Genomic DNA, 24305 nt, shown 5'->3' on the forward strand with positions numbered 1-24305 from the left:
AGGATCTGGGTTGGAAGGTCCTGCAGAGTTGGTCAGTCCAACCCATTGGTCTACAGATGTGGAAACTGAGGCCCAAGGGAGGAGAGTGACCTGCCCAAAGCCACACAGGAAGTGAGTAATGAGGCCAGGATGGAGACCCAGATCTCTTGACTCCCCACCCTGTCCTCCCTAACCCCACCCCACTCATCATCTCCCATTTTCCCTCATGTCCTTCTGCCCTCCCTGTGTTGTCCCCTGCTGCAGGGCAGCCACCTGTACCTGCAAACGCCAGCAACCACAGGCTGGGGGGCAGGTCTCTTGGGTTTCCCACCCATGCCTGCTCTTGACTCTAGCATCTCAGAATAAGCCCAGAGCCCCCAGGGCCACAGTGTCCCTCTCTGGGCCCTGGACCCGCCAGCAGGAGACCAGGCTGAGCGTCCCCTGGGAGACAGTGGCAGGATGAGAGCAGGTGCCCCGCCCCCTCTCACAGCCAGTGTCTGGCTCAGAGCCAGCCCAGGCCCTCCTGTGCTTCTGCTTCCCTGTCCTCAAAGAACACACAGTTTCCACTCAGCAGGGGCCCAGGAAAGGATGAGTGGGGGTCTCTAGAAGGATGACGGCTCAGGCCAGGCTGAGAGCTCTCCATGGGGACAGGAGATGATCTTCCCTTAGCCTTGTGTCCACGTGGCATGGGCACTCACATCAAGTCAGGGCCCAGAGCACGGGTCCTGTGGGCACACACACCTGAGATGGAGTCTGCATAGCTCTGTGATGTTGGATAAAAGACTTACCCTCTCTGTGCCCAGTCACCTTGTCTAACTTGGAGTTATAACCTCCCAGGGTTATTACGGGGGTTGTGTGGGATAAGGATGTCAAGCAAGTAGCACAGTGCCTGGCACACAGGGCCTGCTCAGTAGGTGGAGGCCACACCACCTTGTCACACAGGCCTGACTGTGTGACAGGAAGGAAGAGCTGGGCTGGCTCACCCTACTAGGTACCTCTCTGTGTGACCCTGGGTAAGTCATGTTCCCTCTCTAGGCTCTGATTCCTCCTTTGAATAAAGAGAGAGTTGGACAGCTGAGCCCAGAGGGTCCTTCCTGGTCTGCTCTTCCAAGTCACAAGGAATTGCATCATTTCCAAGTCCCCAGGGCAGAAGAGGAAGCTGTCCTCAAGGTCACCAGAGACCTCAAAGGTGAGTGCTTCCTGAGAGATTTTGTGGCACTGAGCTGCAGGAGAAGTGAGGGGTCTTGGGATCCTGTCCCTCAGAGGCCTTGCTGCCTGATGTCTGACCATCCTCCCTGCAGTTGCTGTCTGCCATCCTCCAGGGCTACAGTGACAGGCAAGGGATAGGCACCAACTCTGGTGCTGTTCTGCAGACTCTATGGCTGCCTGGAGCTGCTGCTGCAAGTGTGACCCACTCCTGCCCTCCCCTAACCTCTCCCTAGGCCTGGACCTGCAGTACCACCTGGGCCTCAGCTCTTTGGGCACCCAGCAGGGGATGCATGTGTGGGGATGGGAGCTGGGATGAGACCTTCTGTTCCAGCTCAGCCATGGCTGTAGGTCAGGTAGGAAGGGGTGCAGGGCAGATGAAGTCAACTACCATAAGGTCTTTGGAGTCCTTCTTTCAAGGAAGTATTTAAAACACTGATGAAACCAACTGAAGAAGACACCATAAAATGGAAAGATATTTCACGTTCAGAGATTGGAGAATTAACATTGTTAAAATGACAATACTACCCAAACCAAATTATAGATTCAATGAAATCCTTATCAAAATACCAACGATATTCTTCTCAGTAATAGAATAAAAACACTACTGTGTATATAAAACCACAAAAGACCCCAAATACCCAAAGCAATCATAGGTAAAATGAACAAAGCTAGAGGCCTCACACTACCTGACTTCAAAATTTGCTATAAAACAATAGTAACCAAATCAGCCTATGGTACTGGCATAAAAACAGACACATAGACCAACAGAAAAGAATAGAAAACCGCGATATAAATCTATGTATTTACAGCTAACTCACTATGGGCACGGTGCCAAGAACATGCAATGGGTAAAGACAGTCTCATCAATAAATGGTGCTGGCAAAGCTATGTAACTAAATGCAGAAGAATGAAACTACACCCCTATCTCTCACCATATACAAAAAGCAAATCAAAATGGATTAAAGACTCAAATCTAAGACCTGAAACTATGAAACCACCTGAAGGGAACACGAGGAAATGCTGCAGAACATTGTTCTGGGCAAATGGAGAGAGTGGATCAGTGGTAGCAGGGGCTGGGTGGGCAGAGAGGAGGGGACCATGAAGAGAAGTTGATTAATGGGTACAAATATAGAGTTTCAGGAAGGAATAAAACCTAGTTTTATATAGACCAGTGGGTGACTACAGTTTATAATCATCTATTGTATATTTCAAAATAGCTAGAAGAGAAGAATTCAAATGGTTCTCACATAAAGGAAAGACAAATATTTAAGGTGATGGACATCACAAGTACACTGATTCCATTTTTACAAATTATCTACATGTATTAACTTATCACAAGTACTTGAAAACTATGCACATCTATTATGTATCATTTTTTAAAAAATCCCAGCATGTTGTTTTTTATATTAACCAAATCATTCTAAACTTAACATAGAAAGGGAAAAACCAGAATAGCCAACACAACATTGAAAAAGAGCAAAGTCAGAGGACTGACACTACTTCACTTTAAGACAAAGTATTAAAGCTACAATAATCAAAACAGTGTGGTATTTATGAAAGAACAGACTCAAAGAACAAGGGAACTGTGAAAATTTCTCACATTTGGAAATTCATTATGAAGAAATGACAACTAAATGTAACATGAGATCCTGGATTAGATTCTGGAACAGAAAAGAAATGTTAGAAAACTGGAGAAATCTGAATAAAGTCTACAGTCACATGAATAGTATAGCAGTAATGTTAATTAACTAGTATAGTAGTAATGTTAATTAACTAATTTTGATGAACTTACCATGATGATGTAAGGTGTTAACTACAAGGAAAACTGGTGGAAGGATATGTGGAAACTATTATATTTGTACTACCATTGAATCTCTTCTGTAAACCCAAAATTATTTTAAAACAAAAAGTTTAGAAAGAAAAATAAGAAGTGAGATTCCTGGCTTCCAGTCACAAAAGAAGTTGGAAAGAGCAGAAACCAGAGTTTCCTACGAAAGTTTGAGTTGCTATATTATTATTATTATGTCATCATCATCTCACCGAACATCCTTCCCCACCCTGCAGCCCTAGGGCCATTTCTCTGCAGCCCTGTCTCTCCCATGGTGTCCTGGCCCTTTTGGGGTCCTGTTTTCTCCCTGCCTCCTTCCCCACCTCTGTCTCCAAAAACCTCTAGCCCAATGGCTGAAGGAGGGGCAGTCCCCACTTCCTGGCAAGCTCCTGCCCAGGTGCCTGTGCCCTGCCCAAGGCTGCCAGATCTACTAAGAGCACAGCCAGCACAGCACTGCAGGGGTTAAAGGACACTCAGGAGTCCACAGCTGGCTGAGTGAGGAAGGAGACAGTGCAGGGCTGGACCACACCCTGGGCCAGCTGGGGAGGGAACCCGGGTAGCAGAGTCCTCAACTCAGTTGCTCCAAAAAGTGGCCCAGGGACTTCCTGCCTGGACACGAGGCTCACTCTCACCCACTTCCTGTGGACAGCCAGCTTCTTGCCAGCCACAGCTTTGCCTGCAACTCTGGCCACTGCCCCTTCGAGGGAGTGCCTTGTCCCAGACACCCACCCCACTCAGTGGCTCCTCTGCAGGAAAGGTGAGTGTGTGTGAGAGTATGTGCGTGAGTGTGTGTGAGTGTGCATGTGAGTGTGTGTGAATGTGTGTGTGAGAGTGTGTGTGTGAGTGTGTGTGAGTGTGCGTGTGAGAGTGTGTGTGAGTGTGAGAGTGTGTGAGAGTGTGTGTGAGTGTGTGTGAGTGTGTGTGTGTGAGTGTGTGAGTGTGTGAGTATGTGTGTGAGTGTGTGTGTGAGTGTGTGAGTGTGTGTGTGAGTGTGTGTGTGAGTGTGTGAGTGTGTGTGTGAGTGTGTGTAGGGTGTGGAGCCGGCAGGGCTGCTGGGCGGTTGGTACTGACGCAGTGGAGACCACCCATCAGGGTGTAAATTCGGGGCAGGTGAGGTCAGCCTGCCTGGTGCAGTGGAGACCACCCATCAGGGTGTAAATTCGGGGCAGGTGAGGTCAGCCTGCCTGGTGCCTCATCCCGGGGCTGGGCAAGCCCCTCAGGGGTCACCATGTCAGTCTCACGTCCTCAGAAGTTCTTGTGGTTCTGGCAGGGATGTCTGGGGTGGGGCTGTCCCTGTGCTGAGAGAGCCACCACTCAGAAGGAGTTGGTTTGCTGGGGAAGGTGCTGGTGTCAGTGGCTGCTTGGGACCGAGGCCAGCTGGGGAGTGGGGACACAGGGACCAAGGGAGGGGGAAGATTCAGGGGTCTCCTGTACCAGCTGCCTGCACCTGGCAGGGGCTTGGGTATTGTTTCCTTTTCATTTCTTTCCCTGCCACCCAGTGGCCTTGCTGCTGGTGCCCCAAAGACACCTTTCTCCTTGTTGAGGCTCTCTTTGTTCCCAGAGGGCTGAACAGGCTGCAGGGGGGCTGGCAGGAATGGAAGGGAGGAGGTTCAGAGCCCTCTCCCCCAATGCACTGCCCAGCCTGGGCACAGCCTGGCATGAGGGCCCCTCTGACTTCCCCAACCCCCAGCTCTTGCTCGTTCCACCACCCTCTGTAGCCTCCTCTGATCCTCTGGCATCCTGCCAACCCTTGCCAGGCTTGGTATCCCTGGAAAGTGACCTCAGTGTCTGTCCCACCCAATCCAGATCCAGGCAGGACTGCCCACCCAGGTGTCTTTGGCTGGTCACTGCGCTATAAGAGGAAACTGGGAGGGGTGGCTGAGGGGGTGACCCAGGGAAGCCTGCTGTGCTCCCAGGCTGGGCTCCCCACAGGAAACTGGGGGGAGAGGGTTGGGGACAGGAAGGGTGCTGAGTAGGGAGGGGCCAACTCAGGAGGGCAGGAAGGCAGGTGGCTGTGGTGGGAACAGGAGGGAGAACTGCATACTAGGGTTCCAGCATCTTTGGGGACAGAGACTTCTCATGTGGAAGCCCCAGCTGTTCCTGTGTGGCAGAGCAGAAGCAAGAGGAGGACTGTGAGGGGGCACTCTCTCTTCCCCCTAGAAACTTCCTGTGGGGGGGGGGAACCCACTGTGGTTCAGACATGGCCTTAAATCCCACCCGCCAACTGGTGGCTGCTCCTGTCTCCCCCACCCCAGCTCTCACCCAGGACCTCAGAGCTCGCTGCAGGGGAGGCACCTGCCTGACACCTCTGGCCCAGGGGCTGGGAGGGAGGAGGAGGATCTGGATTGGGATGGAGAGTTGGGCAGGAAATCCCAACATGGGAGAAGTGCTGGGACCAGCTTGGGGTTGGCTTGACCCCTGCAGCCCAGTGAGGTCAGGGAGCCAGAGAGGAGTGGGCTGGGCCAGGCTGGGGCTCTCAGCCAGTCCAATGTGGCTGCCAGAGCTGCGAGCCAGCACCTGCATCTGGAGCTGAGAGTTTGTGGTGATGGAGGCACCATCCTGGGTCCCTCTGCTCCTACCCCCTGGCCCTGAGCCCTCCTGGCTCTCCTTGCCCTTCCCCTCCCACGCTTCTGCTACTTCGCTTCCCTCAGAGCCCAGCGCAGAACTTGCCACGGGATGAAGGGGTCAGGAAGGGTAAACCCAGAAAAGCTGGTGGCCGGGTGGAGTGGGGCTGGGGTGGGAGACATGGGGATTCAGGGGAGACATTACTGACTTGTGACCATCTTCTGGTCTCTGATGGGCTGTGCCAAAGCATTGGAGTTTGGGAACCCTTGACATCCTGTTTCTACCAAGGTACAGGCAAAAAGTGCTGGGAGCAGAATGGTCTTTCCTTGGGTCCAAGGAAGGGGACACAGAGGCGAAAGCTCAGCTCAGATTAAGACAGAGCTGTCTGAGTCCCCTGGTAGGTGAACAGGAGAATGGGCTGCCATGTACGGCAGTGAGATTATTGTGCTGAAACACTTGGGACATGTAGGCTCCACCTCCTCCCCACAAGTTGGGGAACTGAGAATCTGCCACTCTGCCTGGCACTGTGTCCCCCCTCACACTCAACCCACAGCAGCCCAGCAGATCTTCCTGCAGCTGCTTCCTGCAAAGGTCCTGAGGTTGCTCCAATCCCCTTGGCCCACTGTGCACCTTGCCCTGCGGGCCGACCCCTGGAGGGCGGCAGCAGACCTGCCCCTGCTCCTGTGCACATTCGTGTGCAGGTTTGACGTGGACACACATTTTCCATTCTCCTGGGCATAACCTCGGTAGGCAAATGTGGGGTCACGTGCTAACTCTATGGTTACCTTGCTGAGCGACTGTTAAACTGGTTCCCAAAGCAGCTGCACCATTTTACATTCCCACCAGCAATGTATGAGGGTTCTGTTTCTCCACATCCTCACCCACATTGTTGTGTCCGTGCTGTTGTCAGTGTGCACAGCCTGGTGGGTGTGACGTTGTTCCTGGGACTCATTCTTCCTGTCTCTGCTGTGACACTGGGGTCCACCCTGGCAGGGTATAGACTGGGCCTGGCCATAGGAAGTCGTACCTTCTCCAAGAAAAGGCAGGATGGTGATCTATTTTGTGGTTCAAAAGGAAGTTAATTCAGGAGCTGGTTTACTTTAGTTTAATCTTCGAGACACAGGGAAGATCTTTCCTGGTGGCTGCAGCCGGCCCTGTACACCCAGGCACGCGCTGAACACAATCTCTGCTGTCCCTGTAGCAACGGCAGAGCCCGTGGAGGTAGACTAAGTCTGAGGGGACAGGGGAGTCGGGTGGGTGAAGGCAGGCACATGCAGGACAGGAGTGTCCCCAGCAGGACTACTAGAAAGCCACCAAATAAGGATAGTGTGTCTCGCTGTCTTCTCTGCTTCCTGTCACCTCTCCCCTTGTTTGGGGAGCAGACTGGCTGTTCTGATCACCCCGCAAGGCAGAATATGGCTGCCCACAGCTACCCAAATAATCAGTTACATTTCCACCCATTTGGAGAATTAGTCAACCTCTTGCTTATGTTTAATACAGTTTTTCTCAGGACTCATATACTCTCTGATCAGACCTCCTTCTTCCCAAAAAAGAAACACTGGACCTTGTTAACTGACCTAAGACACTTCCACCTCGAGCCTTCAGAAACCCCATGCTGCTATCGCTCAAACCGGTTTCCAGAACACTTCTTTTAAAATTACTTTCAGAAAGTTGCAGAAAGAGATTCATCCCTGAGCTTTGAGGTCAAACCTTGACCTTTCCCTAGGGATGCAAATCAGTTAAATTGCATGCTTAGACCCCAGAGTAAGAACCGAATGGCATCACCCGGTTCTGAACATTAAATGTAGCCTCAACAGCCAAAGATGCTCAAATCTGAGCTATGCAAGCATGACCTTGTCTTCTGTAGGGATTATCCAAAAGGAACTTTCTACAAAATCCTGCATGATGGCCATGCCACACAAAATGCTGTGAACCTCTGTCTGATATTGAAGACAACTACAGTATTGTCATAAAGTTTACCATTTATCACTAAACTTGTCTCATAACAGTAGTGCCCCTACCACTTACACATTTGAAGTGAAAGTTACTTCCATGTAATACACAAACCAACACAAGTTATCCTATTCCGGTTTCTTGAGTGGAAGGGCAAGATTCTGGGCAGGATTTATTGTGCAATCACTCTCATCTCTCTTCTCTAGGCCAGGATTTAAATTTGCCTCAACAATGGAAGATGTTAACTGGGAGGACTTCAGCATTGAAGATTTCTTCGATGGAGACTTTAGTAATTACAGTTACGGCACTGACCTGCCCCATATTCTACCAGATTCTGCCCCATGCCGGCCAGAATCCCTGGAAATCAGCAAGTGTATCCTGGTCGTCATCTATGCCCTGGTGTTCCTGCTGAGCCTGCTGGGAAACTCCCTGGTGATGCTGGTCATCTTGTACAGCCGCGTCGGCCGCTCTGTCACCGACGTCTACGTGCTGAACCTGGCCATGGCCGACCTGCTCTTCGCCCTGACCTTGCCCATCTGGGCCGCCTCCAAGGTGAACGGCTGGATTTTTGGCACAGCCCTGTGCAAGCTGGTGTCGCTCCTGAAGGAAGTCAACTTCTACAGTGGAATCCTCCTGCTGGCCTGCATCAGCGTGGACCGCTACCTGGCCATTGTCCACGCCACACGTGCTCTCACCCAGAAGCGCCACCTGGTCAAGTTTGTATGTTTGGGCATATGGGCCCTGTCCCTGTGCCTGTCTCTCCCCATCGTAATTTTCCGTAGGGCCATCTACCCGCCCTCCTCTAGCCCAGTCTGCTATGAGGACATGGGCAACAGCACAGCAAAGTGGCGGATGGTGCTGCGGATCCTGCCCCAGACCTTCGGCTTTGTCCTGCCCCTGCTGGTCATGCTGTTCTGCTACGGATTCACGCTGCGCACGCTGCTTAAGGCCCACATGGGGCAGAAGCACCGGGCCATGCGGGTCATCTTTGCTGTGGTCCTCGTCTTCCTGCTCTGCTGGTTGCCCTACCACCTGGTCCTGCTCACAGACACCCTCATGAGGACACATGTCATTGCAGACACCTGTAAACGCCGCAATGCCATTGACCAGGCCCTGGAAGCCACCATCATTCTGGGCTTCCTCCACAGCTGCCTCAACCCCATCATCTACACCTTCATTGGCCAAAAGTTTCGCCATGGACTCCTCAAGATCCTGGCCACCCGTGGCCTGGTCAGCAAGGAGCTCTTGCCCAAGGACAGCAGGCCTTCCTTTGCTAGCTCTGCTTCAGGGAACACGTCCACTCCCCTCTGACACAGCAGACCCTTGGGGCTCCTCCCTCCCCCCAGCGTCCCCTTCCAAGCCCCAAATCCACTGGCTGCTCATGGTGTGAGTGTCACTGCAGCCCCATTGTGGTTGCAGGAAGGGGCAGAGGCCCTGTCCTTACCAGGCCCCCACTGCGTAGTTTAGAAAGTCTGCCCTGGTGCCCCCCCTTGCCCTCATCACTAGGCCAGCGCTAGAGCTCTGTCCATCCTGCCACTGGCCACGGCACTCTGCTTTGTAAGAAGTGCCCATCAAAGCCACAATGAGATGCCACGTTACACCCGCTAAGATGGCTCTTATCACACACACACACAAAACCTCATGAAACAGTAAGTGTTGGGGAGCATGTAGAGAAACTGGAATCCTTGTGTGTTGCTGCTAGAAATGTAAACGGGGCAGTCACTATGGAAACACTGTGACAGCTTTCGTCAAAACAGTGAACAGAGAATCACCACGTGATCTAGCAATTCCACTTCTAGGAATGTCCCCACAGGAGTTGAAAGCAGGGACTCAAACAGATATTTGGACTCCTGTGTTGATAGCAGCATTATTCACAAGAGCCAAAAGGTGGAGACACCCACATGTTCACCAGTGAATGAATGGCTAAACAAAATGTGGTGTGAACCTGCAGTGAAGTGACATTCAGCCGCACGGATGCAGGAAGTGTTGATGCACATTGCAACGTGGATGGACCTTGAAACATTATGCTGAGTCACACAAGCCAGACATAAATGGACAAAGAATGTACGATGCTGCTTCTATGAGGAACCTGGACTAGTCAAATTCACAGGGACAGAAAGCACAACAGTGGTGCCCAGGGCTGGGGGCAGGAGAGAGGGGTGTTACTGTTTAAAGGGTACAGAGTTTATGTTTTGGGTGAGGAGAAAGTTCTGAAGACGGACAGTAGTGATAGTGTGTACAACAATGTGAAATTAATTAATGGCACTAATCTGCACACTTAGAAATCATTAAAAAGGTAAATTTTTAATGAATATTTTACCTCTATTAAGAAAAAAAGGCAAAGCCCCAAAAGGCAATTAAACCACTGAACCAATGCTAGAAAAATATATATCTATAATTTTGTTGTTGTTGTTTAATGAGTTCATTAAATGTCTTTTCTAGCATAAACCATTTTTAGTTGGGTGTTTCTTTTACTACTTTCAACCATAAGAATCCAAACTGCTACAGAGAGGTGGGAAGGGGGAGCAGAGGGCCCGTGGGAGGGGCCTTGCAGGAAGTAGCCCCTCTGCTATGTGCTGTGTCCATAGAGAAGGGCTGGAACAGAGATGGGGACCAGCCTGCCCACCCCCAGCCCCATCCCACGCCTCCTGCTGTGGACCAGCTGTCATGCAGAGAGACATGTTCTGGGATCCTCTAGGGCTGCAGTCCCCTACTCCTGGGCTGATACTGGTATTGGTCCCTGGAGTGTAAGGGACTGGGACACAGCAGCAGGGGAGCGACAGATGAGGTAGGGAAGCTCGTCTGCATTTGCAGCTCTCCCCGTCGCTTACATCACCACATGCGATCTGAATTCTGTCCGATGAGTTGAAGCCTTAGATTCTAGTAGGAGAGCGATCTGTGCACAGGAGGGATCTAGGTTGTTGCTCCTTATGAGAATCTAATGCCAGATGACCAGATGTGGAGCGGGGCGGTGATGCTAGCGCTGGGGAGCAGCTACAAATAAGGATTTCCATTAGCAGCGAGGTTTGACTGCATGATAAATGCACTGTGCTTGAATCATCCAGAAACCATCCCCCCCAACGCACTGTGGTCCATGAAAAATTGCCTTCCATGAAGCCCATCCCTGGTGCCAAAAAGCTTGGGGACTGCTGCTCTAGGGTGTCTCACAACTGTGAGTGAGACAGTCCTCCGGAGTGTCGAGGGTGAGACTTAGAGGTACAGAGCAATGAGGGAATCCACCCGATCAGCCTGATCAGGGCGCAGGAAGGTGGAGAGCTGTCCTGAGCTCAACCAGCAGCTCCCAAGGTAGTCTCCCTCCGTCTCTCCTCCCCCACCCAAAGGACACCCACCCTCTACCCCTCAGTCCCTCCACTCAGGGTTTGAAGAGAGCTCCCAAGTACAGGTGGGAAAGGTTTATAACCTGTCACTCTGAGAAAACAAAGGATTGCAATTATCCCTTCAACAACATTTATTGCCTGATGTAGCAGCCACCGCAACAGACAGGAGCTCACCTGCCCAGGGCTTGTCCTGCAGGGGCTCTGTCCGGAGGGGCTCTGAGCAACCTGCAGAGGAAGAAAGCGAGAGTCACTGAGCTTCCACAGCGACCAAACGTCCCCCTTCAGGCTGACAATCGCCTGCCACTAGATCTAGCCCTAGCAGGGAGGCAGGAGCAAAGCTGCTCTGAGGGCCCGAGGACAGGGAACGTCACTCCTAGGCCAGAGAGTGCATTTCCTGTCACATCAGCAGACAGGATCGATCCAGCACCCATACATCCTGCCCACTCTGTGTGTGTCCTGCCCACTCCGTGCCGGGCACTGTGCTGAAGACGGGATCACGTGTGACTCAACTGCTCTGGCCGGGCCTTCGGAACAGCTTGTGAGTCAGCAGGAGGGACATGCAGGGGAAGGTGTGTTTAGCGAACGGCCGAGTTGCCGGAGGACCGCGGTGTCCTGCACGGCCAGGGCGGATGAGCCACATGCCTCCCTGAGATCACGCCCAGAGGGAGGAGGCCTGAGCCTCCCTTTGGTTCAGGTCTCTGCTCTTTCCTCCTCCTTCAAGGGCTGGAGGACACATGGTTCTCCAAGAAAAATAGGAGGACGTGGAAAAAGCCGAGAAGAAATGAGGCACAGATGAATTGCACCGATGTGAACTTTCAATATTCATCCCTGTCTTTTCTCTCTCTCTCTCTCTCTCTCTCTCTCTCTCTCTCTCACTCTCACTCTCGCTCTCTGTCTTCCTCTCGTAAGAACAGTCTTGGCAAAAGCAATTTCCCAGCCAAGCCATCACTAGGAAAGGAAATCCAGGGCCTGCCTTTGAGAGGCTGATGTCTGTCCTCTGCTGTTTCCTGGCCTGAGTCTCAGGGTCCAGCAGCGCCCTCCCGGGATCTGCTGCCCCGCCTGCCCCGGCCTTTCTTGCTCCCAGAGCTGCATTCCTCGCTCATGCTAAGGCCATCTGTCCACTTTGCAATCTGTCCCCCTGAATTGGTGACGTTTCTCTCCACCACCATCCCCAGTCTCTGCAGGATGGACTCCCTTGTTCCTGAAATCGAGGTGGCCTCTAGTCTAGTTTGGGTGACACTACGGAGTTCCCCCAGTCTACATGTCACATTCACATCCCTGTGTGCGACCCAGGGACAACTGCACTACCAGGCAACAGCAGAGGCCAAGAGGCCTAAAGCTCCCAGGACAACCCTGCAAGACACACGCGAGGACGCCGAGGCCATGAGGAAAGCAACCTGGCCGCAGTCTCATGGCGGGACAGGAGTAGAGCAAGAATCAAAAATTCTAGTTCAGTTCATTCTTTGCCATATATTTTGCTTTTCGAATGGTGACTTTTCAGGCATGTGACTGATAGATGGGAAATTATACATGCGACCCTCACAGAGGGCTGCATTCACACGATAGGCCCCGTCTGCTTTCTCTGCACCTGGACACATCTGTGCCTGGAGCTGGGGTCGCTGGAGTCCCGGTCACGCTGGCAGAGGCGAGGCCCAGCTGGGGCTCAGGGCACAGGTGTGGCTCACTGGGTTCCCCTCTTCTGAGCTGGCAGGTGGGACAGTTAAAGGGACAGTCACAGCCCAACACAAAATGCAAAGTCAGGCACATCCAGCCCCTCTATCGAGGCCTCCTGCTGTGCCAGGCAGGGCTCCCTCTGCAGCAGAGCCACTGGGAGGGGAGTGTGTGATGGGGACGGGACCCTACACAGCTGAGGGGCAGGGTGGGTGACACTGTCTGTGTCGGGCTGTGGCTTTGCTTCTGCGACTGGGATCTGAAGCTGGCAGGACAGACGGCCAGGAAGAAAACACAGACGGGAAGTGAGGGACAGTGAGGACAAGCTGGAACCTACAGGACAGATGGACACCTGCGCTGGTCCAAGTTCAATGTGTGGACCACGTTCACCAGGTGGGCCCACCCTGAGGGGCTGCGGGCCGGCCCCTGCCCACGCCAGCGAGAGGAGCCGCAGATGAGCCACAGCAGGCTGGGTGGTGCCTGCACTCCCTGCCAGCCTCGGACAGACCCCGGTGCTGCTCCTCTTCCACCCGCCGGGTCCACGTGAACAGGCCCTTCTGGCCCACGCTGCCCTGGAAATGTGAAAGTTAAGATTAACAGGAGAACGACAGGTTGTGTAACAGGGAACAAGTAAATGAAAGACAAACCTAGTAACACAGACAGACAAGAAGATATGGGGGAGGAGCCTGGCGGGGCAAGGGGTGGGGCAGGCTGAAAAGAGAGAAAAGGGCCCAGAGGAGGCCGCAGAGGGAGGCAGGGGTGAGTGGGGAAGGCAGGGCAGCAGGACTTCTCCTGGGGACACTGGGGGGCCAGCGAGGGAGGGGCTGGCAAAGGAGAGGGCAGGTGGAGCCCTGTGACCAGGGTCAAGGCCCTGCTCGCCTCAGCACCCAGAGTTGTGCCCAGCACAGGGCCTGGTGTGGGAGGGGCTCAGGACAGGGAGGGCTTCCCGCCTCGCCCAGGGCCTATATTGGGCTCAGCCTCCATCAGGATCACACCTGGGACATCAGCCACTTCGAGGGCTCAGGCCACAACTGCACTGCACTGATCCTGGCCTCATTATGGTGTCGGGGTGACAACTGGGGCTGGAGCTTGTGCAGGAGGGAGCATGCAGTTTACAGTGTCCAGCCTGTGCCTGGCCCTGTGCACCATCCGCACAATATGCCGTCACCTGTGCCCTGAGGGGACACCTAGTGGAGTGGGGCTCCTGGCACACACATGCACACACCTGGCTTCAATGACTGCCTGTCAGCTGGGAGCTGGGATGCAGCCACAGGGTGCATTTGAGTCACTTCATCTCAGTTTGAGGAACATGGGACAGCAGTGAAATCCACAACACAGCACCAAACCTGGAAGGCTGCTGCCTTCCAGCCCCCAACAGGGAGGCCAGAAGGTGGGCTGGGACTACGTAGGGCATGGAGTCATCCATTTCCTGGTGACCCCAAAGTCCTCCCTGTCATGCCCCATTTACAGGATGGAGGATGAACACAGAACGCAAAACACAAACAGAACACAAAGAAAAACACAGACACACATACAGAAGGTTGACTTGAGTCACCGGGCCCGTTTTATTTTTATACTCTAAAAAATTAAAGTTAGTTCCTTGTATGTAACTGCCCAGGCATTGCAGCAATGGCCATAAATTCCGGAATACATAGCCTTAGGAAAGCAGATATCCCCTGGCTCAAGGTTTCCAGGTGGTTGCTCTAGGCGCTAGGCATAGATAAAGGACCGAGATTAGCAAGGATGGGCAAGGTGAGCCACAGGGGGCATTTCTCATCCCCAGCTTCTCTTAGGGTGACCCCCTAAGATCTTCGGCTGAACCCTGGCGGCTGTACCTGGCTTAGGTCGCCCCTCCCTTGAGGGGTCTTACCCGTCATTGACTAACTAGCCATTTCATGGGGTGTACGCAGCAATCACAAGAACAATGTGTTAATCGTGTGGCCTCCAGACGCCCAGTGCCGTGGGGCGGGGCTGCTCTTGCTAGTTGTAGCTCAGGTCCTTTGTTATGCCTCTAGGCAACACCTTTGTTTATCATAAGGACCTTGTCCAGAACAGATTACTTTCAAACACTCTGGGCAGAACGCGTACATTACTCACTAACTTTAATCCTTAAACTAGGAAAATATGTATCAGTCCCCTACACCTCCCCATCCTCCCCCTGGGGGAGATCCAGCCCCCACATCTACACCACACCTGGTGCCTCCCCCCACACACCCATCCAGGGAAACACCTGCCTCCTGCTCCAGCCCGTGCCCACCGGGCTCAACTCCCTACTTGCAAGGCTCCAACACTCACCCAGAACAGAGAGTACAAGGTGAGGACCCTGCTGTCCCCACCATCCTGGGTCATTCCTTGCTCTGGTGGGGCCCTCCTGGCTCAGAAGGCCCCCTCCCCCTGGCCCAGAGCCCTTCCTGGTGAAGGGACAGCCACAGCTGGCCCATGCTCCAGCTCTGGGGAAATTTAACCCTTTACCTGCCTGCCCCAGGAGTCCATGACTCCCTGTCTCATGTGGCTCCTAATCTCAGCTGGGCTATTTGCCTTCTAAGGGTCAGTTCCCACATCACCCTCCTTCCAAGCATACAAGGACCCAAGTGAGACATCAGCCTAACTGGGGCCCTTTCACCTGCCCTGTCCTACCCCCCTTCCCTGGGACAGTCTACCTTTCTGTCTACTTCCCACTCACTGGCCTGACCTGCTTATCCTACCTGTCTCCTCACCTGTCTCAGGTGAGCAGGGCTCTGCCAGACACCTTATCCCCACAAGGGGCATCCTCCTGGGCCCACTCCCCCAGCACCCTACCTGACCCAACAGCGACCTCCTGTCTACACGGGCTGGTCCCAGTGGTTCCCAGACTTGGGCCCCAACCAGGCTGGGGGTTCCCTGGGCCCTGGGGACTGCAAGGGGATCCAGGTACCCGCACCTCAGCAGCACACTGGGCTCACAGAGCAGCCCACCCTATCGGCACCCTGCAAGCCAGAGGCAGGGATGGGGGAGACCCAAGCCTGTCTGCCCCCTGCCCTGCCCCCAGCCCTGGGCCCTGCTCAGCCCAGGGCACCTGCCATGTCTGCAGGGACTGCAATGCCTCCAGCCCAGCCCTGCCTGGACTCCTGCTCTGCCCTCACTGCAAGAGGCAGGGCAGTTGGGGGCCTGGCAAGGGGCAGTGACACAGGACAGACCCAGAAACTGACAGAGGGAGACCTGAGGGCACAGGGGACTGGGCGTCTGGAGGGGACAGCAGGTTCAGGGATGGGTAGCAGGAGCTCAGCTGGAATGGCGAGGAGGAGAACCAGGACACAACAGGAGGAGTGGGGAGCAGATAAAGGACAGGAAGAGGGAGAGTCAGAGACAGAGAGACAGAGACGAAAGAGACAGATGGGGCCTGAATCTGATCCAGAAAACAGGCAGGGGCGGGGCAGAGGGCACACAGGCATGGGTATGGCTGTGCCAGTGTCTACATGTGGTCCCTGGGATTTCTGAAAACAACAGTCCTCCCAGGTCCCTGCTCCTCACCTCTCCGTCCCCAGAACTAGCACCAGGGGCAGCGCCGCCTAGAGAAACCAGGGCCAGGGCAGAAAGACCCAGCCTGCAGGAGGCAGACACAGCGGGGTGGGAGGCCCAGCGCCCGGGCAGCCCTGCTGGCCCCTTGCAGGACACAGCGTCTCACGGCTGCTTTCACTGCCATCCTTGTGGGAATGGGAGCCAGGACAGGGGCGTTGGCACTGCTGACCAGCTCTCATGGAGACAAGACTGAGGGGAAGTGGGAGGCAGGCAGGTGGTGGGAACCTTATCATCCCCTCCCACCTGCACCACACTCCAGACAAGTGACAGAAGAGATGTGCCCTGCAGTAGCAGGTGGGCTGCAAGCCCTGAGATGTGCTCTGCATGGCCACAGTCCTCAGGGACAGGCTCAGACCACACAGCCCTGCTCTCCAAGCCCCAGCCAGCCAGGCCCTCCCAGGTGGGTAGCAGGGAGAGCCCTGGGTCCTAGGGGCAGCTGGCAAAGAGGAGTGACTCCAGGAGCCAGGAGAGAGGAGCCCCAGATGGGGTGAGGGAGAGGAGGAGGTACATCCAGCTGGTCATAGATTCCATCGAGGATCTGGGCTGGAAGGTCCTGCAGAGTTGGTCAGTCCAACCCATTGGTCTACAGATGTGGAAACTGAGGCCCAAGGGAGGAGAGTGACCTGCCCAAGGCCACACAGGAAGTGAGTAATGAGGCCAGGATGGAGACCCAGGTCTCTTGACTCCCGACCTTGTCCTCCCTAACCCCACCCCACTCATCATCCCTCATTCACCCTCACGGCGTTCTGCCCCCCCCCGTGTTGTCCCCATGCTAATCTCACTCTAGAACATGTATGCCACACACCACTCAGACACTTTCTATTCTCCTTCCCTGATTAATTTTTCTCCATGGCAGTCAGCACCATCTAATATACCATTTCATTTACCTATTTTCCCTGTTCATTGTCTAACAGTGCAGCCACCTGTACCCGCAAACGCCAGCAACCACAGGCTGGGGGGCAGGTCACCTGGTTTCCCACCCATGCCTGCTCTTGACTCCAGCATCTCAGAATAAGCCCAGAGCCCCCAGGGCCACGATGTCCCTCTCTGGGCCCTGGACCCACCAGGAGGAGACCAGGCTGAGCATCCCCTGGGAGACAGTGGCAGGATGAGAGCAGGTGCCCCTCCCCCCTCTCACAGCCAGTGTCTGCTCAGAGCCAGCCCAGGCCCTCCTGTGCTTCTGCTTCCCTGTCCTCAAAGAACACACAGCTTCCACTCAGCTGGGGCCCAGGAAAGGATGAGTGGGGTCTCGAGGAGGATGATGGCTTGGGCAAGGCTGAGGGCTCTCCATGGGGACTGGAGATGATCTTCCCATAGCCTGGTGTCCACGTGACACAGGCAATCATGGGACCCAGAGCACAGGTCCTGTGGGCACAGACACCTGAGATGAGTCTGCATAGCTCTGTGATGTTGGATAAAGTCTTACCCTCTCTGTGCCCAGCGTCCTTGTTTCTAGTAGAGTTATGGCCTCCCAGGGTTATTATGGGGGTTGAGTGGGACAGGATGTGAAGCAAGTAGCACAGTGCCTGGCACACAGGGCCTGCTCAGTAGGTGGAGGCCACTCCACCTTGTCACACAGGCCTATCAGGAAGGGCTGGGCTGGTTCGCCCCACTAGCTACCTCTCCGTGTGACCCTTGGTAAGTCATGTTCCCTCTTTAGGCTCTGATTGCTCCTTTGAATAAGGAGAGAGTTGGACAGCTGAGCCCAGAGGGTCCTTCCTGGTCTGCTCTTCCAAGTCACAAGGAATCACATCATTTCCCAGTCCCCAGGGCAGAAAATGGGGCCGTCCTCAAGGTCATCAGGGACCTGAAAGGTGAGTATATCCTGAGAGATTTTCTGGCACTGAGCTACAGGAGAAGTGAGGGGACTTGGGAGCCTGTCCCTCAGCAGCCTTGCTACCAGATGTCTGATGTCCACCCTCCTCCCTGCAGCTGCTGTCTCTGCCATCCTCCAGGGCTACGGGGACAGGCAGGGGCCAGTGACGGACGCCAGTGCTGAGCTGCACAGACTCTGCGGCTGCCTGGAGCTGCTGCTGCAGGTGGGACCCTCTCCTCCCCTCCCCCACCGGCTCCCCAGGCCCAGGCGACTCGGAGGGTTTCCCAGAGACTGAGGCAAGAGCCTCTGCCCCCTCTGTGACTGCACTGTCTCGTGTCCCTCTCCTTCCTGACGTGTAACCTCACTCTTGGAGGCCGCCATTGCAGCCTGGGCAGTGAGGTGGGGCAGAGCTGCGGAGTGTGGGACCAGGGGCCGGGGCAGCCACCGCGCTCTGCACATGACAGCTCCAGAGCGGACGTCCCAGGACTGGCCTTTCCCTTGGCTAGTTAGAGTCCCAGTCGTAACTGTCACTAGCCTTTACCAAGCACCTAATGTGTGTGCGACTATGGTTCTATGTGCTCCTCCTCATTTAATCCTCACTGTCTCCTCTGGGTATGGACCACCTTCCCCTCACACACAAACACACACACACACACACACACACACACACACACACACACACACCCCTTCCTACTTCTCTGACTTCATCTCTTGCCAGTCTGCCACTGGCCTGTTGCACTCCAGCTGCTCTGGCCTCTGTGATCTTCCTAGAGCACACCACTTGTGCTCCTGCCCCAGGGCCTTTGCACTTGCTAGTCCCTCTGCCCCTTTTTTTGTTGTTTGTATTTGTGTGTGTGTGTGTGTGTGTGTGTGTGTGTGTGTGTGTGTTTTGAGGCAGAGTGTTGCTTGGTTGCCCTGGGTAGAGTGTGGCGGCATCATTGTAGTTCACTGTAACCTCAAACTCCTGACCTCAAGTGATCCTCCTGCCTCGGCCTTCTAGAGTGCTAGGATTATAGGCGTGAGCAACTGCGCCCAGCCCATCTCCACTGCCTTGAATGCTCTTCTCAGAATTTGCATGGCACAATTCCTCAAGTTCTTCAGGCGGAAGGCTTTCTCCACCCATGCTGATCTCACTCTTGAACACGTGCACCACGCCCACCACACACTACTCACACACTTTCTATTCTCCTTCCCGGCTTTATTTTTTCTCCACTGTGGTCAGCACCATCTAATATACTATATTGTTTACTTATTTACCCTGTTCCTTGTCTAACTCCGCAAGCAAGACGAGAGATTCATGGTGTCAGTTCCTTCGTTGCTGTATCCCCTGGGCTTAGATCTGGGCCTTGAACATAGTAACTGCTGGTTGAGCTCAGGGGAGCTCTCTGCCCTCCTGCTCCCTCATCAGGCTGATCGGGTGGATTTCCTCAACGTTCTGAGCCTTCTAAATCCCACCCTGACTCCCCTGAGGACTGTCTCACCCACAGATGTGACACACACTAGAGGATCCCAGAACACATCTCTCTGCATGACAGCTGGTCCACAGCAGGAGGCGTGGGCTGGGGCTGGGGGTGGGCAGGCTGGTCCCCATCTCTGTTCCAACCCTTCTCTATGGACACAGCACATAGCAGAGGGGCTACTTCCTGCAAAGCCCTTCACCCGGGCCCTCTGCTCACCCCTCCCCACCTCTCTGTAGCAGATTGGATGCTTCTGGTTGAAAGTAGTAAAATAAACACCCAAGTAAAAGTGGTTTATACCAGAAAAGACACTTAATGAACTCATTAAACAAAAACATTATAGGTATGTGTTTCCAATACTGGTTCAGTGGTTAAGGTGCCTTTTGAGGCCATGGCTTCTTTCCTTCATAGAGGAAGAATATTTATTACAAATTTTACCACTTTAATAACTTTGTAAATGTGCAGATTAAGGTGTTTATTAATTTCCTTTGTTGTACACACTGTCCATCTTCAGAACTTTCTCCTCACCCAAAACATAAACTTTGCGCCCTTTAAATAAGAGCACCCCTCTCTCCTGTCCCCAGCCCTGGGCACCACTGTTGTGCTTTCTGTCCCTGTGAATTTGACTAGTCCAGGTTCCTCATAGAAGCAGCATCGTACATTCTTTGTCCATTTATGTCTGGCTTGTGTGACTCAGCATAATGTTTCAAGGTCCATCCACGTTGCAATGTGCATCAACACTTCCTGCATCCGTGCGGCTGAATGTCACTTCACTGCAGGTTCACACCACATTTTGTTTAGCCATTCATTCACTGGTGAACATGTGGGTGTCTCCACCTTTTGGCTCTTGTGAATAATGCTGCTATCAACACAGGAGTCCAAATATTTGTTTGAGTCCCTCCTTTCAACACGGGTGGGGGTGTCCCTAGAAGTGGAATTGCTGGATCACGTGGTGATTCTCTGTTCACGGTTTTGATGAAAGCTGTCACAGTGTTTCCATAGTGACTGCCCCGTTTACATTTCTAGCAGCAACAGACAAGGATTCCAGTTTCTCTACATGCTCCCCAACACTTACTGTTTCATGAGGTTTTGTGTGTGTGTCATAAGAGCCATCCTAGCGGGCGTGGCATCTCACTGTGGCTTTGATGGGCAATTCTTACAAAGCAGAGTGCCGTGGCCAGTGGCAGGATGGACAGAGCTCTAGCGCTGGCCTAGTGATGAGGGCAAGGGGGGGGCACCAGGGCAGACTTTCTAAACCACGCAGTGGGGGCCTGGTAAGGACAGGGCCTTTGCCCCTTCCTGCAACCACAATGGGGCTGCAGTGACACTCACACCATGAACAGCCAGTGGACGTAGGGCTTGGAATAGGACGCCGGAGGGAAGGGAGGAACCCCCAGGAGCTGCACTGAGGCAGGAGTGTCAGAGGGGAGTGGACGTGTTCCCTGAAGCAGAGCCAGCAAAGGAAGGCCTGCTGTCCTTGGGCAAGAGCTCCTTGCTGACCAGGCCACGGGTGGCCAGGATCTTGAGGAGTCCATTGCGAAACTTTTGGCCAATGAAGGCATAGATGAGAGGGTTGAGGCAGCTGTGGAAGAAGCCCAGAATGATGGTGACTTCCAGGGCCCAGTCAACGTCATTGTGACACTTACAGGTGTCTGCAATGACATGGGTTCTCATGAGGGTGTCTGTGAGCAGGACCAGGTGGTAGGGCAGCCAGCAGAGCAGGAAGACGAGGACCACAGCAAAGATGACCCGCATGGCCCGGTGCTTCTGCCCCATGTGGGCCTTAAGCAGCGTGCGCAGGGTGAATCCGTAGCAGAACAGCATGACCAGCAGGGGCAGGACAAAGCCGAAGGTCTGGGGCAGGATCTGTAGCACCATCCGCCACTTTGCTGTGCTGTTGCCCATGTCCTCATAGCAGACTGGGCCGGAGGAGGGCGGGTACATGGCCCTATGGAAAATTAGGAAAGACAAAGCCTGTGAACTCAGCCCACCTGGGCCCACCCAGGATGGCTGAGCCATCTCCCATAACAAAACACATCCTTACTCCTCCCAACCACTGCCCAACCAGAGGCAGGGATGCAGGTCTTTGTTCTCACAAAGGAGTGGAGGATGTTTTAAAGAGACAGAAACTATTTTTGCCATTTTTTCAGGCCGTTTCCTCCATTACATATTCCCCACTCTCGATTTTATGCTTCCACATCTATGGGAGGAGGGGAGACTCTTCAGTTAAATATTCCCCCCCGTCAATTTTCCCCTTCCGTATCTATGGGAAGAGGGGCAACATCATCGGGCTACTTCCTGCTGAAATGGGGATGACATTTTATGTTAGAGGCAAGGACCCTCAAAGACCCTCAACTCCCCTATGACTTGTCCTACGCACGAACTTCGCCCTGGAAAATTCCAGCTATAGCTCCAAGAAGAACGCAGTCCATGACGTGCTGACCACGGAATGCTCCAGGATGTGTTGACTGCAAATGTTCCGGTTGGAGATGAGTAATCAGTCAAAAACAAGATACTGATAAGACACTGATTAGGGCTAATCAACCCAGACCCAAGCCTCATCGTCACCACTCTATGTTTTGTTTTGACTTCCTTGTTTTTGTATGCTTATAAAACCCACTAAAAATCTAAGTAAAGCAGACCTTGACAACCATTTGCTTGGTCTCGTTTCTTTCTCTCGCTCATCTCTTTCAGGCACGGTCCCCCTCGCCCCCGCGAGTAACAGAAGGTCCCGCGGGCCGGGACAATTTTAGATGGAAGGTTTATATTTATGTATGTCATCACAGAGCTTTGGTAGTATATTTACAATAGCAGAAAAAAACCATAAGCAATAACTACAATAGTGGGAACTGGCAAGTGAAAATGTACACAGTGTCCAATACAGGGCTGAGCTAGAAAGAAGCATGTGACCTCTGAGTGCAGAGTGACTAGTTTCACCCTGTAGGTGACCCCAGAGACCAGCTCCTGCAAATTCAGACATTATATACAGCACTGAACAAAAGACAGATCAACAGCGGAGGCGACAGTCCCGGGAAATCCTCACTAAGGAGCTGTCTCTCCATCTTATAGACAGAACAAATAATTAAAGAAGGTTAACAAAAAATATCTACACTTTCATTTTTTTCCTTCCTTAAATGGTTACTTTAGATCACCTAAAGACTTTCCCCTCCACTGGGGGCTTGGGTCCTTTTTGTCCATGGGTCACCTCTTTATTCTGGTATGATGGACCCAAGGTTTTTGTTTTTTTTTTTCATTTCTGACAATTTCAACTAGGTTGTGAGCTGCTAGAGGCACTTCATAGGGTCTCGTCCACTTCTTTGTTTCCAATTGCACCAGAGACCTGAAAGAGGCAAACTCATAAGGGTTAGTACCTGACCCGCTCATTTGGCATATTCCTTTCCTCTGCTTTTTTACTCATGGTTATATTACCATGCTTAGCTTGAGGTGCTAGGAAGGGTCTCTCATAAACTATTTCTTAGGGGCTTGACTTAAGCCTGCTTCTAAGGACTATCCTAATTCAGAGGAGGACAAGCAGCAATACCCTATTCTACTTTTCTGCATCAGTCCTAAAATGTATGTAATTTTCATTCTAGATGTAGAACTCTACTTATTTGCTGGGTTACCTCCTATTTAAAAGGAGGTCCATTGTCACTCTGTATGGAGGAGGGGAGCCAATGAACATCTTGATGACCTGCAGGATCATTGAATCCACCATGTCCAGCTCCTTGGAAAAAGGGCTAACCAGGTTCCCACTGAGCCTCCACTCAAAGAAGTTCATGGGCAACCACAGGCCTTTTACAGTAGATCCAGGTGCAGATCACAGGAAGCAGCACCACCGTGGAGTAGTCGCCTTGTAAATGCCCAGGGCTCCCTGGGCTCCTGGTTCCATTCGAGAACGGGGTTGTCCGAGCCTTGTCTGCCTCCATTGGTTTCCAGGTCCCTTCCTTCCTGGCCTCAGATTTCTGCAGCTTGGCCATGCTGCTGTGGTGCTTGGTGCCATCCTCACTGTAGGAGGAGGAGCCGCTCAGCTGTCTCTGCAGCTGCCTGTCCACAGCGTCCTTCATCAGCATGCCGTTTTCTATCTGTTTGGCCTTTTTTCCCTGGACTGCTCATGCCTGTCATCCCATCATCTTCCGAGGCTTGCTCCTGCTCCGTGCTGGCATATATGCACAGGAACCCGGCACAGTCCCCATCCCGGGCCAGCAGCTCCTGGTAGGAGATCCTCTTGGAGCTTTATGTGCTCTCTCCATTCCCAGCCTGAAAAGATAGCCACTAATACCAAGTGAAACTGCCAATCATGGAAATGGTTGGGACCCCTACGTTTAGGCTCTTTGTGCAGCAGGTTGCCTTTCTGTTCTTGGACCACCCCGAGCACATACACAGTTTGTTGCAAACAGGATCCTCCCAAATGAGAACCCACCATATCCATTAAAGCAAGCTCACACTGTCCATTGCAAACAGGATCTTCCCCAAATGAGGTTCCCAAACCCATTCAGGCATTCATGTAGGTGCCTCATAGTAGGCCAAACCAAAAGTTTGGGTAGGAGAATGAGTCCATGAGAATTCTGTCTCCACTTAGGTGTGCCACCCCCAATGGCAGGGTCCCATCCCTTAGCTTCAAAGGGAATCTAAATCTAGCCGGGGTATCAAGGCCCAGAGAACAGATCACCTCCAGGGGCCTTCTTAGCAGCTCTGCCAGTGGCCTGAGTTCCTTTTGCCATGCTGGCCACCTGCCTAGGCTCAGCCACAGCCAGTGTCAAGGCTATTATTTCAGTGTCATACTGAATATTCTTATCTCCTGCTGTCAGGAGACACCTTTTCTTTCAAATGGCACTATGAGCATGTATAATCATAAAAGCATATTTAGAGTCTGTACAAATGTTTACCGTTTTCCTCTTGATAACTGCAACTCAGCTTCCTGGGCTGAAGTC

General features: G+C 53.1%; 2 protein-coding genes across 2 annotated transcripts; one reads left to right on the forward strand and one right to left on the reverse strand.

Annotated features, from left to right (window-relative positions):
* The first annotated feature begins 7747 nt into the window (after nucleotides 1-7747).
* Nucleotides 7748-9968, forward strand: LOC105857653 (C-X-C chemokine receptor type 2-like). The gene has a single exon (XM_012740125.3). The coding sequence runs from the start codon at nucleotides 7766-7768 to the stop codon at nucleotides 8843-8845; it is 1080 nt and encodes a 359-aa protein (XP_012595579.1). The 5' UTR covers nucleotides 7748-7765; the 3' UTR covers nucleotides 8846-9968.
* Nucleotides 9969-20783: 10815 nt separating this feature from the next.
* On the reverse strand, nucleotides 20784-21393 carry LOC105857650 (C-X-C chemokine receptor type 2-like). The gene has a single exon (XM_012740121.2). It carries the CDS (start codon nucleotides 21391-21393, stop codon nucleotides 20794-20796), a length of 600 nt encoding a protein of 199 aa, XP_012595575.2. The 3' UTR covers nucleotides 20784-20793.
* Between the last annotated feature and the right edge of the window lie 2912 nt (nucleotides 21394-24305).

The sequence above is a fragment of the Microcebus murinus genome, chromosome 8 (assembly GCF_040939455.1).
Source record: "Microcebus murinus isolate Inina chromosome 8, M.murinus_Inina_mat1.0, whole genome shotgun sequence".
Taxonomy (NCBI): domain Eukaryota; kingdom Metazoa; phylum Chordata; class Mammalia; order Primates; family Cheirogaleidae; genus Microcebus; species Microcebus murinus.